The sequence below is a fragment of the Anarrhichthys ocellatus genome, unplaced genomic scaffold (genome assembly GCF_004355925.1).
Source record: "Anarrhichthys ocellatus isolate YVR2014 unplaced genomic scaffold, GSC_Weel_1.0 scaffold7, whole genome shotgun sequence".
Taxonomy (NCBI): Eukaryota; Metazoa; Chordata; class Actinopteri; order Perciformes; family Anarhichadidae; genus Anarrhichthys; species Anarrhichthys ocellatus.
The window spans coordinates 263,982-281,037 of record NW_022280037.1 but is presented as its reverse complement, the minus strand read 5'-3'; the positions used below and the strand labels follow the sequence as shown (position 1 = coordinate 281,037).

Sequence of the window (17,056 nt, the reverse complement as noted above, 5' to 3'; positions counted from 1 at the left end):
GTGTGTGTGTGTGTGTGTGTGTGTGTGTGTGTGTGTGTGTGTGTGTGAGAGAGAGAGAGAGAGACACACCCCCTTAAAAGAGGAGAATCTGCCCTGCTCCCTACACATGTAACTCAATTACACTCAACATGATCCCGTCTGCTTGTGTTTCCAGTGCTGTGTTCTTCATAGCAGAGCCATCTGAAGTATATACAAACCTAAAGCGGAGCACCTGAACGTGGAGGATTGGATGACAGGGCCATCTTTTCCGGACTCATCATCAATCCTCCAAGGTGCACAGTGGAGTTTCCCAAATATCCATCCAGGCTCTCATTGTCTTTCAGTACGTCCCAGACGGGTACAGAGAGGCAACTCAATTGCAGGTCAGAGTGGACGCAAGCGGCGAGTGGCCAGAGAGAGAGAGGGAGAGAGAGAGACGCACTGTCTGCTCATTACCGATGAGGCCACTGTGCAGGCTTCTGCTGCCATGCATATCTGGAGTGTGCGGTAGCAGCATGCTGGCATTGTGTCAGTGCCAAAGGACTGGTTCACAGCTGTCGAGACGAGAGTTGCTACAGGATTCCTTTTGGTTAAAAATGGAACTACTTCGGGCCCGTACAGAGAAGTTTTAGATGCTTTACGATAGACGTGTGGAGGCGAGTTACCGTGTTATTTCCTTTTGTAAATGTGAGGGAAAACAAGGAGAGTAAAGTTACATGTTTGGGGTTCTTTGTGTAAGCGGGTGTGCATAAGTGGGTGGCGAGTTGCAGCACTGTTTGTGTTCGACACTTGAAACAACAGTCAGAGCGAGGGGGATTGTTGGTTCATGCTGATCTCCCATGGCCGTCTGTTTGTTTTCCCGTCATGCTGGTTCTGAATCGCTCCTCTGCCTCGAGAAACCTGAACTGGCTGTTTGTCCTATCTCTTCTAATCAGTGGTTATAACATCATGGTTGAGCAGTAAGCCTCTTTTTAGACTTCAGGCTCCAACTTTCCACAGAACCCCGGTGGTTGTTAGACGGCGCTCCTGTGCTCCAGCACAGTAGGCCTGTGTCTGATGGGAAGTCTCGAGGTTTCCACTGAATGATGTCAGCCTGAGTCAGAGCCACACCAAGGATGTGATGGCGTTTCCATATTCCAGCAGGATCTGACTCCTCTCTACACTCATCTCCCCCAGGAGCCAGACCTAGTCGTTCAGTCATGGGACCTCAAGACCTTTTTGGTGATTGTCAAAATCAGCCGATATTATTTTAGGTGGCATTAGATGCCTGGTTGATTTCATACTCTTCTTTGCTTATTGTTTTATCATGTGGTTTCTGGCTTAAATAGTCATTTTTTTCCAGTTTTTAGGCTTTATTTCGTTTAAGAAATGTTCTTGAAAGGCTGCTTGTGTTTAGACATTCAATATTTGAGAAGTTGGGTTCTTTTTGTGAAATAAGGTTTTTGTAGAAACGCACAGTTATATTCCTCAAAGTAAGCTATCGAAAAACAGACATCCTTTAATTACATGTTTTGACCTTTAAACTTCTCAGATTGTCTTATTTCAGTACATTTCTGAGAGCCAAAAAGGTAAAACTCACAACAAAGCAGATTGGAGAAGAGCCCTCAGCAGAATATTCTCTTATTTTTTTCTCTTCCAGTAAGGATCTCATGAACCTCTCGGATTTATTCTGTGACCTACTGGAGGTTGTTCTTGAGCTCCAGGTTGGGAGTCGCTGACGTAGGACGGCTAACCCTGCAGCCAGAGAATGGATGGCATTTATGCTTGAAGAATGAGTAATTGATTGAATAGTTAGTTTAGTTTTTCACCAATTCATCTGCCATGTGGCTCTATACTCGGCCCTATTCAGACAGATCATCTTTAGCCGGGTTGCATTTTCCTGAGGCCTGAAATTCTGAACACTTGTCTGGTTTGTTCAGACATTAGCTTGACTCTAAAAATATTGTTTGTGGCCTTGGAAACCTCTGTAGTCTATGCTTGGACAGCGTAAGGGTTCTAGTCTCTACCCTGCTGACATGCCCTTGAGCAACGCATCGAATCATTCCAGGTGTAGGGCCTTGACTCTGACCTGCCTTTTGGAGTGGGACATGTGAGAAAAGGTTTAGAATGTCTTCAGACCACCGTGGGCAGAGAAACCCTGTCTGAAGCGGCCTGCTCTGGGTTCCACTGCTCGGGGATTTCACAGTCCTGACTCCAGCCCCACACTGTATACTTGTCCAGCAAACAGGGAGAGGCGTTGCCATGACATTACCATGGCTGCCCACTCTCAAACAGACATTCCTGCTGCGTGTCAGAGCAGCAGCAGCAGCAGCAGGAGGAGGAGGAGGAGGAGGAGGAAAGCTGCAGCACTTGTTATATCGCCAATTCCTTTTTCGGTCAAAGTGTGGCTTGAACTTGCTGAACAGCCCACCCAATTTAGAACATGAAGTGTGTTGGGGAAGGCAGGGCAGCCATGTTGCTAAAATTAGGCTCTGAGCAGAGACTGGGAGGAGGGCTGTGCCCAGCCCGAACTGGATCCAATGTGGTCTCGCATCGTCGGTCTAAGATAGGGAAACTTCTGTCTTCCATAAATATAGGAGGAACTTGTGACTAGATATCTCGGTAGAAATATGAGGTCGAGGTTGAGTTGAACAGCTCTTGCCTTTTTTATAGATGCCGGCTCGTAAAATTTAATAGGACTTGACCTGTGTAGAGGATGCCTTCTTGTGCCTGTTAAAAGTGCACATACCTTCACGTGTGTACACGGTCACATTATGTTCAAGCTAGTTAGTTACAGTCTCTTTTACGCCCGATATGTGAGAAGTTGGTCATTGCATCAGTGGCTACATGAGCATAGATACTATAGGGGAAATGATAAAGTGTGTGTGTGTGTGTGTGTGTGTGTGTGTGTGTGTGTGTGTGTGTGTGTGTGTGTGTGTGTGTGTGTGTGTGTGTGTGTGTGTGTGTGTGTGTGTGTGTGAGAGAAGAAAAAGTGTTTTTAAAGACACCACTTGCTGACTGAGGTCTCATTGTTCCGTTGCGGGATCACGCCGTCCTGGACACAACCTCCTAGATAACATCCGACTTGAGCATGACTCACACCCTCCACTGGGCAGCTGTGTGTGTGTGGCAATACATAAGCAAGCATCTGTTGACTCACGGTCCCTCCATTGAGCCTAAATAAAGCTTGAGTCTGTTGGCAGTAGTCAGCTGCTGCTTCGGTGCCCCAGACGTTATTATAACCGCTTCACATTGGAGGAAATCACTGTACAAATCTCTGTGAAAGATGGTGTAACCGTCTGCAAGATGGGAGTCATTCTTGACCAAAAAAAGTGTTCCCGTCAATGCTGCTTGTATTTGTAATCATACTGCTTTACTTCTCGTGGAGTAAGGGGAACTTTTTCAACTGACATGCTTTGCCTTATAAGGGTCCGCTTGAAATTCCAAGTGTTTATTTTTATTGGGGTGTTTTTTTCCCCCCCCTTGCTAACCAGTGATGACGTACCTAGAACTGTACAAACAGTAAGGGCTTTGTGTTGTTGCTGAAGGTTGAATGTCGCACTGTAATAGTGGCCGTCTGGAAAGTGTGAGTAGGGTGGAGGAGAGCAATGCTTGGAGGGGTGTCCTTCATACTCGTTTGTGGGTCATAGGCTTCATGTCATGTTGTTTTGATTTTCATCGTCTAAGGTGCTTCTTTGAAACGTTATTTAGCACAATTATTGCTGACCGCCTCCTCACTTGAGTCTTTAATTAGGCAGCGGAAACGCAGCTCCAACAGCATCATCACGTAAAATAAACAACGCACCCTCTTCTTCGGTGGGAGTAACAGGACATTTCTGGAATAGTCCCCCCACCACCGTCCCTCCCTGACTCCACCGAGAGGCCCAGGATAAGGGGGAGAGAAGGAGGAGGAGGAAGAAATGAGCAGCATGCCAAAGAAGCACACAGCCACTAGCTTGCTGTCTTTTTGCTTCCTCCCTCTTAAAGCATCCATTACCGCCTGCTCCCCTACACGTCTGTGATACCTCGATTCCTTCCTATTTGCTCTAATAGCTCTCTCTAGCTTGTTCGTCCCTCCCTCTCTCTCTCTGCAGCAGATCCCTACCGCCGGTGTCTTTGGCAGAGAGCCGCAGTCCGCTCCGCTGCAGAGAGAGAAAGCAAAGATTGAAATGTCTTCCTCAGCTGCTGCTGCGGCCTTTTCTTCTTGGCCACTTGAGACGCAGAACTGTCATTGTGTTGAAGTACAGTGAACGGCTTTTGATTTTCAAATGACATGGCGTCGTGTGGTTTGAATTTTCTGTCCCTAAAGAAAGGGGGAGCTCACCTGTGAGCTGGTAATCATCCCCCCCCCCCCCCCCGCCCCACACACACACACACACGTCTGTCTATCGCCATGGGAACAGTCGCTGCGCTGCATCGCCACCCTCAGTTCAGCACTGAATGGCTCTCTGTAGGTGCAGCGATGTAGGGAAAAATGGGAGTAATCATCCCATTGGTGTCTATCTGATCCGCTAAGGATCAGCTAATGCCAGTCTTGTGTTGTGATGGCCATGAACCATGACACCCCCGACACTTCATGGCCAAAGCTTTATTTTAGAATTGAATCATGTAAGGTAAAGGCGGGGGGGGGGGGGGCTCTTTCATTTGCCGAACAAAGGCAGTGATCTAATCCAAGCTTTTCACATATTGAATTCAGAAGGGGTTGGGCAGAGGGAGAGGATGGTACAATGGGAGCCAGAAGGCAGATCAAACAGAGCCGTCACACGGAGGCCAACAGCAGCCAGCCTGTCCGCACCAGCAAGGAGCCGCTGGACTCACTGAACACAAAGTCCACCATTGAATCTGCATCTCTGATATTAATCAAATATATTCTGTTCAGATAATGCTCCAGCTCAAACTGATTTGAATCTTTTATTTATTTATTTATTTTATTCAGCACTCTTTGCAAGTCTGTGTGAAAACACAGTTGATTTGTGTTCCTCCTTTGCATTACTCGTATAGTCCCGCTTTGCATGTCACCTCTGCAGGACAGACGCAGAAGGGAATGAGGAGTGACTGACCACAAAAACAAAACGATGTTCAGCCGTTTGGCAGAAGCTCTGCTACGGTAACGTGCTGAATGGAGAGCTGCATTCCAGAGCACCGATACTTGAATAACCTCCACGCTTGTCCGTGTGAATAGATGAATACGGTGCCTTCTTCATTGGCCTGGACAATGGCACACCTTGACAGGCACGTAGCTCTGTGTCGAGTCCATCATGAAGGTTGTGGCACGTCGGGTGTATTATTTGTTAATGAAAAGCGGCAAATGACTGATTTCAGTCTCACAGTGATTTCTCAATTTTTTTTTTTTTGCCATTATGTGGTTTCATTAAAAAATGAAATGGGTGTTCTTGGAGCGGACGTTATTGTTGCGCCAAACAGATGTCATTAAGATACCGTGCAAAGGTTAGTGAGATAAATGAAATGCTTATTCTTCCCTCCCTCTACACGCTGCTCGTACATGGCTGTGAGTTGAGCAAAGTGAGGGATGATTTAGTGAGTTGGAGAGAGACGGGAGTGGGCGCTATGAAGAGATGGAGGGTTGTTGGGACGACCGGAGAGATCTCTGTTTGCAGCACCCTCCCGTAGCCTCCCTGTTAACTGCTTTGAGTGCGATAGCGAGACAGAAATCACCGCTATTCTTGCTTTTTTTTTTTTTTCATCAGAAAACTAGCATGTTGTGTTTCCAATGTTTGAAATCTCTTCCTCAAAAGACTTGCGCGCCACTTCCGTTGATGCCATTCCCAGCTGCTCAACCTTGTGTTTGTGCAGTCTAGCGAAAAGAGGAAACAAGAGGCGGTCGCAGTCTTGATCCCTCCACAGGTGTCCTCTTACTCTTGGGACAGTTTTGCACATTAATGGAGGGGGGGAGGGGAGAGTGTGCTGAAGTATTTAAAACGAGGAGGGTTTACTCTCTCCATGCTTTACCTCCTACTTAGAGTCTTTTCGAGGGCAGCCTGTAATGTGTATGAAGGAGTCATTGTCTGAAACGGGCCTTCTTCGGGGTAAAACGCCCTGGGCCGTAAAGGTTGTGCAACAGAGATGAGGTTTCTATCAAGATTGTCGGTGGTAGAAACCTATTGCAGATGTTTTTTAAGGTCGTTGTGTGCTATCTTGTGTTTTATGCTTGCAATAATTACATCCCCCCGTAAGATAAAAACTGGTGCCTTCCAGTCGTTGGGAACAGTGCCTGCAATATAGTGCTGATAGTTAATCTACTCCCGTTCTAACCTTCTTTCTGTCTGTGTGCTTACCGAAGGCGGGAAGTGATGGCGAGAGCATCGGGAACTGCCCCTTCTCCCAGAGACTCTTCATGATCCTGTGGCTCAAAGGAGTCGTCTTCAACGTCACCACGGTGGACCTCAAGAGGTAAGTCCTCATCTTCCTTATCTTCCTTTTAAAAAAGGCTCCTCCTTCTTGATGGCGTCCTAGGTCTTTATCTGGGCATTTCCTCAAAGGCCTTAGCGGCTCTGTAACGCCTTGATCCAGCCCCACCTCTGACACGCTCGCTTCATCCCCGCTGCTTATTTGGTTTTCCCATGACCCTTTTCTCAGGCCGGGGGCAAATCAGAGGAAAATAAACATACTGACTCTGGAGAGGCTATTTAAGGTTCTTTCTCCGCTCACTTCCTGTCTAGATTTTGGTGGGTTATTTTTCGTCCTACAGGCATCAGAAAACGCGGATCCTCTGTAATTCCGACCGCTAGAGATTGGTTTCCACATGCGAATGCCAGTACCGGAGGCTCTTTAAAAAAAACCTATGCTAGTGTCTGTGTGTGTGATTCATCTAAATGTTTTCCACTTGCTAAGGCAGGACAGGCAAGTGCCGGATTGTTTTTCAGACGTGGTCATGATGGTCGTCTGCTTTTATATGGTCCGTCTTCGTCACGTGCCTTTTTTTGACTCAGAGATTCAAGATTTCTGTCATCTTGTTCCAAAGCCTGCCTCGTCCGTGTGACAGCCGGTTCCTCGCCGGGCGTCTCCTCCTCTGAGACACGGAGACAACTGGTTGCTGGCAAAACACAACGGAGATGTACTTGATAAATACCGGGCCTCTTTTGTACAGCTAAAAGAAGGAAAGCAGTGTCCATTTGACTAGACATTTGGTCTTCATACATGCCTGCACGTTCAAGACGAGCGCATAGGGTTGGCTGTATTTGCATATAGATTTTCCCTAACAGAGAGTAACATAAAACAGAGCTGGCTGATATCCTGTAAAGAGCAATGTGGGATGTCCTCCTACTGAGCAGAGTCTGTTCCCCTTCACTCCTCAAACTAACCTTTTTGTTCAGCCGGCGTGTCTACTTTATTTTTTTATTTCTCTCCAGAGGAACAAGTGATCCAGGCTTTGTCTTGTCCCTGCTGTATTGTGTCTGTAACCTTGAGTAAACATAAAGCGTCTGTGTAAAAGAAGGCGTGTGTTTAGTGTTGTATTTAAATAGGACAACGGCGCACGTTGTTACTCCTGTAGAAGGACATGAATGTCACATGTCGCTGCCATAAGGCGAAATGACGTCTTCTCAAGGCTATCGTGTTAATATTTGTTTCTGCGATGAAAACCTGTTAACCTCAAGGCAGTTTGTTGCCCAATGAGTGATGTCAACGGGTGAGGTTGCCACTTCCCCTCCGCATGCCAAAGAGTCAAAGTCATTTCCCGTTTTTTGGTTCCATCGGATGACTTTTCCCAAAGCTCGGCCACCGTTGGGATCGTCGTCATAACCAAAAACCTGGCCCATTTTGAAAAGTCTCTATGATTACATGTTGTTGCTGGTTCTAAGAGTAGCCACGCTGGCTAACCCCAAATCTGTTTGTCTCTAACGGACACGGCCGTGTGTTATGTTGTCTTCGTGCTGGAGGGATTTGAGCGTCTGTTGTGTTCACGCTGCTCATTCAACACATGCTCGTTTTTGTTTGTGTGTGCCAGAGACATCTGGTACAAAATGTGCTGGTTTCAAGGCCGCAGAGAGAAAGAGACTCACGAACCCACTCACCGAGATACAAGAGCACGCACACGACTGCTTTTACTATTAGATCCACACGCGTCATAAACGTGTTTATGTTGGCTTTGACGTCTCTCTTCCAGGAAGCCAGCAGACCTCCAGAACCTGGCCCCGGGCACACACCCCCCCTTCATCACCTTCAACGGCGAGGTCAAAACCGACGTCAACAAGATCGAGGAGTTCCTCGAGGATGTCCTCTCTCCGCCCAAGTGAGTGCTTTCTCATCGGCGTGGCAACGCGTTGACACACTGCCTTCATGTGCACGCTGTTATTTTAAATGCTCTGTCAGCAATGGGATTTAAATGTTTCACTTAAGGCATAAGGCTTGTATTCTATCATTTTCTTATTGCCACACAATCTCATGAAAATGTGTCGATTCCTCACACCATCTTTCTGACTTAAAATAGGTCACAAATGTATACTTACTTTTTTTTTTTTTAAAGCTGGATAATTGGCCTAAAACAGCTGGGCCTTTATAGTTTTTAGAAAATATTACTCAAATAGGAGTAATTGCATGTGCTGAGAGCTATTTTCATCTGTGAAAAAGGACATTACCAGAATTATCCTTTAACCACCACATAAATACATATACTGTATACATGTATAATGTGTGTGTGTATTTACTTGTTTGTGTGCAGGTACATGAAGCTTGGTGCAAGGCACCCAGAGTCAAACACAACTGGTATGGACATCTTCGCCAAGTTTTCAGCCTTCATTAAGAACTCAAAACCAGATACAAATGAGGGTAAGTTACCTGTATATGTATGTCACACACACACACACACACGGTTGATCGGGTACACTTGTTACGAGCATAGATCCAGAAACCTTCCAGTTGTGTTGGGAGAGCTGTCCGGTTGCTAGGCGACATTGGTAGCCCTGCCCTGATTGGTGGTTTACGGCCTCACACATGAACACAGAGCTTTTGTTCCTCTTGTCCTCGCGCTCCCCGTCTCACCTGCTGGAGCGCTCTGGAAAACCGCAGAGCAGCTAACCTGCCTAGCGCTCACTATCTCATCCCGGACCCCGCTGTAAGAGAGGGAGGGGCTCATGTCACAAACACGAATATGCAGTCTATTGTCTCGTAGATTCTGTGGCATTAGTGGTATTCACAAAATACCAAGATTCTGTATCATGTTTTTAGCCGTCTTCTCTCCACCCTGGGAAAATATCGAACCGTGGTGAGCTGGAAGTGAAAACCAAGGCTGTGTCAACAGTAGTTTGATGCTGAATCTCATGGTTCAATGATAAGTGCTCTCCAACACAACAGGTCAGGTCTGCTGGTGCATGACCTGCTGGCACATTCATGTCATATTTCACAACAATAGAATGAATTGTTTAATGAACGATCCCTAGATGGATGGAGATGGGGTGAGGAGGACAAAGTGTAACACCTGTGCAATGAAATGCCAACCATTGAAATGTGTGGTGTGTGTAATAAGCTTTGAATACAATGTGTTACAGCAGCGCATCATTGTAGGTGCCTATGACTTGTGTGCTTTCTGCATTTATAATGTACACAGTACAGTGTACATGCACACAATGGCTCGTCTCTTGATGAAATGCTGCCCCCATGTGGTCAGACAGCATATGATGCAGTGGGAAGCCTCAGGAAAAGCCTGGATAATTTAACACTGCTTAAAGATGATTTGCTCATACCGTATATACTATGTATGTATGTATGTATGTATGTATGTATGTAAGTAATATCTCGTGTCTCCTTGCAGCTCTGGAGCGCGGCCTCCTGAAGACGCTGCAGAAGCTGGACGAGTATCTCCGCTCACCGCTGCCCGACGAGATCGACCACAACAGCATTGAGGACGTCAAGGTCTCCGACCGCAAGTTCCTGGACGGTGACGAGATGACCCTGGCTGACTGTAACCTGCTGCCCAAGCTGCATATAGTCAAGGTGAGCCAGGGAGTGTTTTTAAAACATCGCTGAATCGTCTTATCGTGTTATGCAGGGTCTCCAAAGGGCACGAGGTCACCAAACTTCCTGAAACGATAAGAATAATAAATAACAGGTGCAGCAAAACAAAGGAGGGTCAGTGAGATATCAGTCGATCAAGATCAAGTCGTTGCACTCCCACATGCTCCAGGGAATGAGTTTAATTTGACAAAATAACTGTCTTTTTTATTAATTATTTGGTTTGTATTAATAAAAAATGGCCATCACAATTTCTCTGTTTCCTAGTTGATGCCATCAAACACCTTGTTTTCTCCGACTAACAGTCCAACACTCAGAGGTTCAGTTCACCATCATGACGATGAAGAAAAGCAGCAAATGTCTGTACTTTAGGAAATAAAGTAATTTCTTGACATCTTTTCTTTTGCATCCCGGTGCTTCACAAGGACCGACTGGTCTTATGTCTCTGGTGCTCTTGAGGTTTCTAACAGAACTCGTTGCTCACTTGGTGACGCGTCTCTAACGTCTGATACCTTTTGTCTCCAGGTGGTGGCCAAGAAGTACAGAGGCTTTGACATCCCCAAAGAGATGACGGCCATCTGGAAGTACCTGAACATCGCCTACACGCACGAGGAGTTCACCAACACCTGCCCCAGTGACAAAGAGATCGAGATAGCTTACGGAGACGTAGCCAAGAGGCTGGTCAAATAAGCTCCTCCCTCCATCCCTCACCCCTGTCACCCCCCCCACCCCCCACCTCTCTCCACACTCCCCTCCACCGAGATGCTCTTTCACGAGAACGAAAAAAAAACTCTGGACTTCTTTTCCTTCTCTCCTCATCTAGAGCGAACCCCCAGAAATGCATGAACCCTTTTTTTTTTTTTTTTTTTTTTTTTTTTTTTAGTTGATTCAGCAAAAAGGTCCCCGTTGTTCCACCTTTATTCCTCATTTATTTCCTTTTGTTTTTTGTTTGCCGCAGAATGTCATGAGGCGGAGAAGAAGCAGCCAGACGTGTGTATCAGTGCTTATCAGTGTCGGCGGGGGGGGGGGGGCCCCTCGTCAAACACACTCCCTGATAAGCACAGGGGGGCAAGGTCACAAGCTGCTGTTGATTTTTCTTTTTTCTTCTGTTGTATGTTGAATCGCTCGTTTCTAGCATTGCTTTAAATGGAGAACCGAGCTTTGGGCGTATTAAGAGGCATTGCAAACAGTGTTGAAGCTTCAGTGTTTTTTTTTTTTTTTGGGCTCAAGTATTCGGCAGGTTTCAGCCGGAGCTGATCCAAACGTGATTTGGTCGACGTATCATGCGAGAGATGCTTTATTTCAATGTCGAGCTGCTTAAGATAAATCGAAACAATTGTAACGGCAGTTAAAGCTACCTGTTATCCCGGCTCTGATTTCCTCATTGTCTCCAGTAGCTCAGCTCAGCAGAATTGTAAGGGAAGTTTCCGGTAGCCTCTGCAGAAGTAACGACTCAGGACAAATCTGAATTATCCCACCGTATGTAGCGCACAGATTTTGAAGGTTGTGTAGATGTCTGTGGCCTTTTGTCCCGTCGCCACAGCCAAACTGGCCGATCTTTTCTTCTCTCGTGAAAGCACGAAGGAAAGTCTTTTGGTCGTGCGGTTTAGATCACACGTGGCAGACCCAAAAAAAATACTGGTCTCGCTGTGGATAGGATGACTCCAGCTATGTAAACAAAGAAACCATACACTCATTGTGTCCCCCACTCCATAGCATACAGGATGAAGGACACCATGTGCAGTCAGGCACCAGGAAAGGGTATACGAAATCTATTTATGCCTAAAGGACTGTAGGAGAGGGAGTGAAGAACGAAGACCTTCCTCTTCAGTGTCTCTGTGGTAGTGAGTCTATGTTGTGATACTGTAGCTCCAGAAGTGCTTTAGTGCAGACTAAGCAAAACCTGTTTTCTCCCGTTTTTTATATATATATATATATATATATATATATATATATATATTTTTCTCCAGACATTTGTTATGAAACAAATTTGATTTAAAAAAAAAAAGGAATTGTAAATATTTGTTTTGATTGCTCAGAATTCAATGTGTAAATTTTATACATTTCATGTGACTCTTGAGGAATACGGGCTACTTTCTTGCCTGCTTTGATTTTAAATCTCGATAAACCTTACTCCTATTTGCCTTACTTGTGTTTCTCTCTGCGGATGTTTTGCAGGACGGTTTTTCAGAGATCAGTTCATTGCAACAGTTGTGATGTTGTACGAAGAAAATATCCAAGCTATATATCATGGCTCTTTTTTTTAACAATATTGACTGAATTGAAATAAACATATTGGCACTCTGACATTTGTGTTGTGTTGGCGGTCTTGTCTTTTACTTGAAGAGATTGGGTTGCCTTTGGTCCTCGATGGTATTTACGGCCTCCATGTTTTTAGATTAGTGTTCTTATCCCATAACAAAGACCTAACAGCCAAGACCTTAAGGCGTATAGTGGTGAAAACGAGGCTACTTTGACCTGAGTCATCATGTATGTTATCGCTCCGGTGGCTCATAAGCAGCCTTTATTAGTCTTTAACTTCTTTACAGTTAAGCTTGAAGGTTCTTTCTTGACCGTGAAAACAACACTTTGACAACTTCCTTGTTTCCAAAACTTTTAACCGTATCTCGTAGCCCTTCAGGCCTCAATTGTTTTATTATTCATAATCAAAATGTCTTCAGTGGGGGGAAAAAAAAGGCATATTGCACCTACCCAAGTGTAATTGATGTAACATTTAGCATTGATTGATATAGAAGTTACATGAATTTCATTGTCACAAATCAGGTTTTTACCAGCTTTAGGACCAATTATGAAAATGGCAAAAAAGCAGAATTTATAATGTATTTTTTTGTTTCGTTTAAACAGATCTGTCAGTTTTACAGGGGCAATCCATATTCGGACCTTTCTTACCTTCAGCATAAACATGGTCCAAGTATTCCGCAGAAGACAAGGAAGTCTATTATTTTACTCTTTAAAGGTCAAATCAATTGAACAATTAATGTAGGGGTATGTATCATCCGAATAAAAAAACAAAAAAAAAAAAAAAAACCTTATTAGGTTTCTTGCTTTACTTGCTAATCACTGATACAGCAATACAGAAAAGTTTGGGAACTCCTAGGCCAAAACACGTTTGTTTACAGCTCTCTCCCTCTCCAAGGAATGTCCCACGTGGGTGTCCACCCGCTGTGGGCTCCGCCTTCCCCGTGAAGACGCCCTCTGGCTGTCGGCTCCATCGTGTTTTTCAGCCAGTTCCCTACTGTTCTGATACACAAACAAGTCTGTTCTGCGAGGCCGATTGCAGCCAAGTTTTGCAAGAGTTTTAAGGGAGAAAAAAAAAAAAAGTATGGAGGCGTACAGTTTTTGGATGCTCTCCAGATAATTAAAGTGTCACGTTTCAACCACAGACATTCGCTACTCCCTTACTGGTGAACACGCAGACACGGTTTCCACTTGAAATTCACAGGGAAGAAAATTCACCCATAAGCAACCAGACAGATCTGTGTGTGTGTGTGTGTGTGTGTGTGTGTGAGTGTGAGAGAGAGAGGTAAGAGAAGACAACAAGGCTGGCTATCATTCAGACCACACACATTACAAGCAGGGTGAGTGTATTAGTGTAATTGGGTAATGAAGGTGAGGGCAGGAGGGGCTGAGTATTGTTTCTCAAACATGTTTTTTGTGTGTGTGTGTAAAGAGCAGGGCTATATTACACACCATGAGAGGGAGCCAACAAGTCAGCTAAACTCACATGCAGGTTACAGTCACAGTTGCCTCCCTGGGTTTTTCTTTGTTGGGATGCGAAAACATGGAGTGCAATTTCTTTACCCTTGACATACATTCATTGCCATCAACCAGTTGTGTATTTTCCTGCTGCTCAATATGCTCAGTGGAGCCTTTTTTTTCAATTTGGCATTGACTCTTTCGCTGCAGTGCCAGTTCAGTTTGCCGGTTTTACACAACACCCATTTATACAGCTGGCTAAATATTGACACTGGTAAAGTAGCTCGCTCAAGGGTACACAGTGATATCCCATCTGGGTTTTGGAGCTACAATGTTTGAAAACCCTTATTTGCATATGGACTCTGTGCACCTGACATTTGATGTGGCTGCATGGTGTTGTGTTTAGGTTTACCCTGTTGACCGATGGCACACAAGGATACATGTAGAAAATTCATGGCTGCAAGTATATCGGGATTCTCTCCGTTTGAAAATAATATCTTATGATGTGAACTATCGTTTAATTTTTAATTTGCACATAATATTCCATTCATACACGTTATCTAACCTCCATCGTTACAGCTAAATTAAGGGAAAGGATGAATGTTATTGTCACTGACAGTTTTCAAAGTTTATACTGTGGGCAAGGCCTGATATTATCAGTTTAATACTGTATGTGAGCCTCAATAGCCCTCAGGCTGGACTTTATAGTGGTTCTGCTACAATACTTTTCAGTAGGTGTGCACATACATAAATCTTACATTTTATTATGATAATTACATCATAAAAAAGAAGCTCTTGAAGGCTAAGATAATTATAAGGCAGTGCTTACCAGCCTTTTTACGACACCTTATAACAAAGCAAAGTCAAACCCAATGTCAGTCACATATGTCTACGGATTATGACCAGCTCTAACAAAGGGTACTTTTTATTAAAGAGTGAGTTTTATTTGAAAATATTGGACTTTATGATGTTATTAGTCGATTCACGAGAAAGACACAAAGATAAGGACACATAGCTGTAAAAATGAAAAGATTCTTTTGTGACCCCTCAGATTTATCCTGTGACACGTTGTGGGGCCCCGACCCCCAGGTTTGGAACCAAATGCCCATAAGGTGACATTAAGCCCTGATATTATGTGGTGAGTTGCATATCATGGTGGTAATAATTATATGGCCACGAAAGCATTGTTAATTTTGCAGCTAGGCCTACAACATTCAACGAATTAAAATGTTAATTAGCAAATTAGTGGTGTCAAGCAGCCAGAAGCCAAAGCGTGGGCTTCATGGCCCACCGTGAAGCCCTTTGAAAGAGTTTGTAGCTGTCAAAACACAGTGTAAGACAGTGCACTTGTGTGACTTGTAAATTAAGTGTTACATTAATAATGGCTGCATTCCACTCAATTGTTCTCAACACTTTCTGCTCAGTGGCAGGCAGGATACTGGCACACTGAAATGGAACCAGCCAGTAATTAATGTCATTAGTTCCACATCATAATGTTTGCTGGTGAGAAAGGGCTACAAAAAGATTAAAAAACAATTGATATGACAACACTGTAATTGCATTCGTGGCTGCCCGCCACAGTAGCTCGTTAATATTCAATAAATAGCTGCTGTGTGTGTGTGTGTGTGTGTGTGTGTGTGTTAGTGTCCACACTAGTGTGTGAATTAGTGGGCGCGTTAGCTAATGAGCCAATCAGAGCCTGGCAGTGAAACACAGCGGCTGCCCGGTCTGGCACGAGACCACTCTGTGTGTCGTTTTGCGTGTGTTTGCTGGCTAACTTCAAGCATGTCTGCTACAGTGCCGCGAGCCTCACCGCCCCCACAATGACTCCCGTGCCCTTTATCTGCTCCTCGCGTCTTCAGCAACGTTGGCCCTTCTTCAGCAAATATGTTGGCGTCCGCTCGCGACTCTCAAAACACTCCGTCGTCTGTGACTTGTTAGCGCGAGCGCCGAGGCCTGTGTCGACGCTCCGAAAAGGTGCGCTTCTCTTGCCAAACTTCTTCACGTCGCAGCACAAGCTGTCATTAACCCATCATCCCGTTCAGTCTTTTTTGGCAGCAACACAAGGGGTTTTGTCCGGTAGGCATAAAGTTACGCATACGCGGGCCTATATATCTTGATAACTCTGGAAAATAAACACGTCAATATGCCGAAAGTGATGCAGAGTGGCACACTGGAGGAAAGCGTGAAACTCGATAATATTCTTATGTGTTTGGTATGTTTTTCAAACTGGGTTCAAAGGCAGTGAAGCTCAATAGTTTGGCAGTTTTTTCCGGTGTGAAGGCTTGAATATATGGTCCACGTGTGTGTATTAAAGGTTGAGTTCACCCAAATTACCTTAAACTATATTTTCTCAAATTAACGTCGATGCAATGCAGGAGACAAGAATCGTGTTTGTGGGGTCCATTGTTACTCTGGATAAGCCACAGAGCTGTAAACAGCAGTGGTGGAGAACGTCGTCATATTTTACTTAAATGTATGAGCAAAACCACCATACAGCTAGCCTGCTGTATCACAAGTAAAAGTCCTACATTTTAAATGTTAAAAGTACATATTTTTATCAGCAAAATGTTAAAAGTAAGTACTCGTAATGCAGGAAATGACCCCTGTGAGGGTCAAACTGTTATTATTGGTTTATTCTTACTGATGCTATAATGCATTAAGATGTTATTGTTCGTCCAAGTAAAGCTAATTTTGACTGTTTATATACTTTTGGGCACCTTGCTATATAACAGCGCATCAAATTGTACTCTAGTAAAGTACAAGTATCTAAAATTCAGTGCTCGAGTAAACACACTTGCATTCCACTGCTGGTGAGATTTTTTATGTGTGTTTTTCTTTGAGCAGCATATTTAAAATTCCTCTCCCTTCCTTTTGTGTCAGGGTAGACGCAGATGGGTATCTCCAAACCTTGGCAAAGGGAACCAAAACTACACGATTTGCATGGCTAGGTGCACGCAGCGCACAGGTAGGTCGCACAATGTGTAAACGTGTGTTTTGGTTGAGCCGACCCTTCATTTGAAGTTGACCGCGGTTACAAAGGCTGTTCATTTCAATTGAAGGGAAGCTCCACAGACCGTTCCTTTGGCGTGTATCCTCCTTAAGAGGCAGTCTTCCATTTGGTGCCCTCTGCAACAAAACACTGTCACTCCTTATTTGAGCCTTGCAAGGGTCCAATGTTGCCATGCGAGTGGAGTTCATAGTGGTGTTCATTGTGGCATCAGCCACCCCAATAACTCCCAGACCACCAAATAACCGCCCAGCTTATCTGCCCCGCTCCAGCGCCTGCAGTCAACCAGTCAGGGTGGGTTTTGTGTGCTCACGTTGTTTATTTTACCCCCCATTAAAATGTGGTTGGGTGGCTTTCTCTCTCTCTCTCTCTCTCTCTCTCTCTCTCTCTCTCTCTCTCTCT

The 17,056-nt window shown here is 44.8% G+C and overlaps 1 protein-coding gene across 5 annotated transcripts in view; it reads left to right on the top strand.

Annotated features, from left to right (window-relative positions):
* Positions 1-11,608, top strand: part of clic4 (chloride intracellular channel 4) — a 16,387-nt gene extending 4,779 nt beyond the window's left edge. For 3 of the 5 annotated variants that reach the window (XM_031847202.1, XM_031847203.1, XM_031847207.1), the window contains exons 2-6: positions 6,260-6,369; positions 8,084-8,209; positions 8,639-8,745; positions 9,728-9,909; positions 10,453-11,608. In XM_031847202.1, coding sequence (XP_031703062.1) covers positions 6,260-6,369; positions 8,084-8,209; positions 8,639-8,745; positions 9,728-9,909; positions 10,453-10,617 — 690 coding nt within the window. In that variant the 3' untranslated portion in view covers positions 10,618-11,608. The other 2 variants (XM_031847206.1, XM_031847204.1) reach the window with 2 other exon arrangements.
* Positions 11,609-17,056: the final 5,448 nt, after the last annotated feature.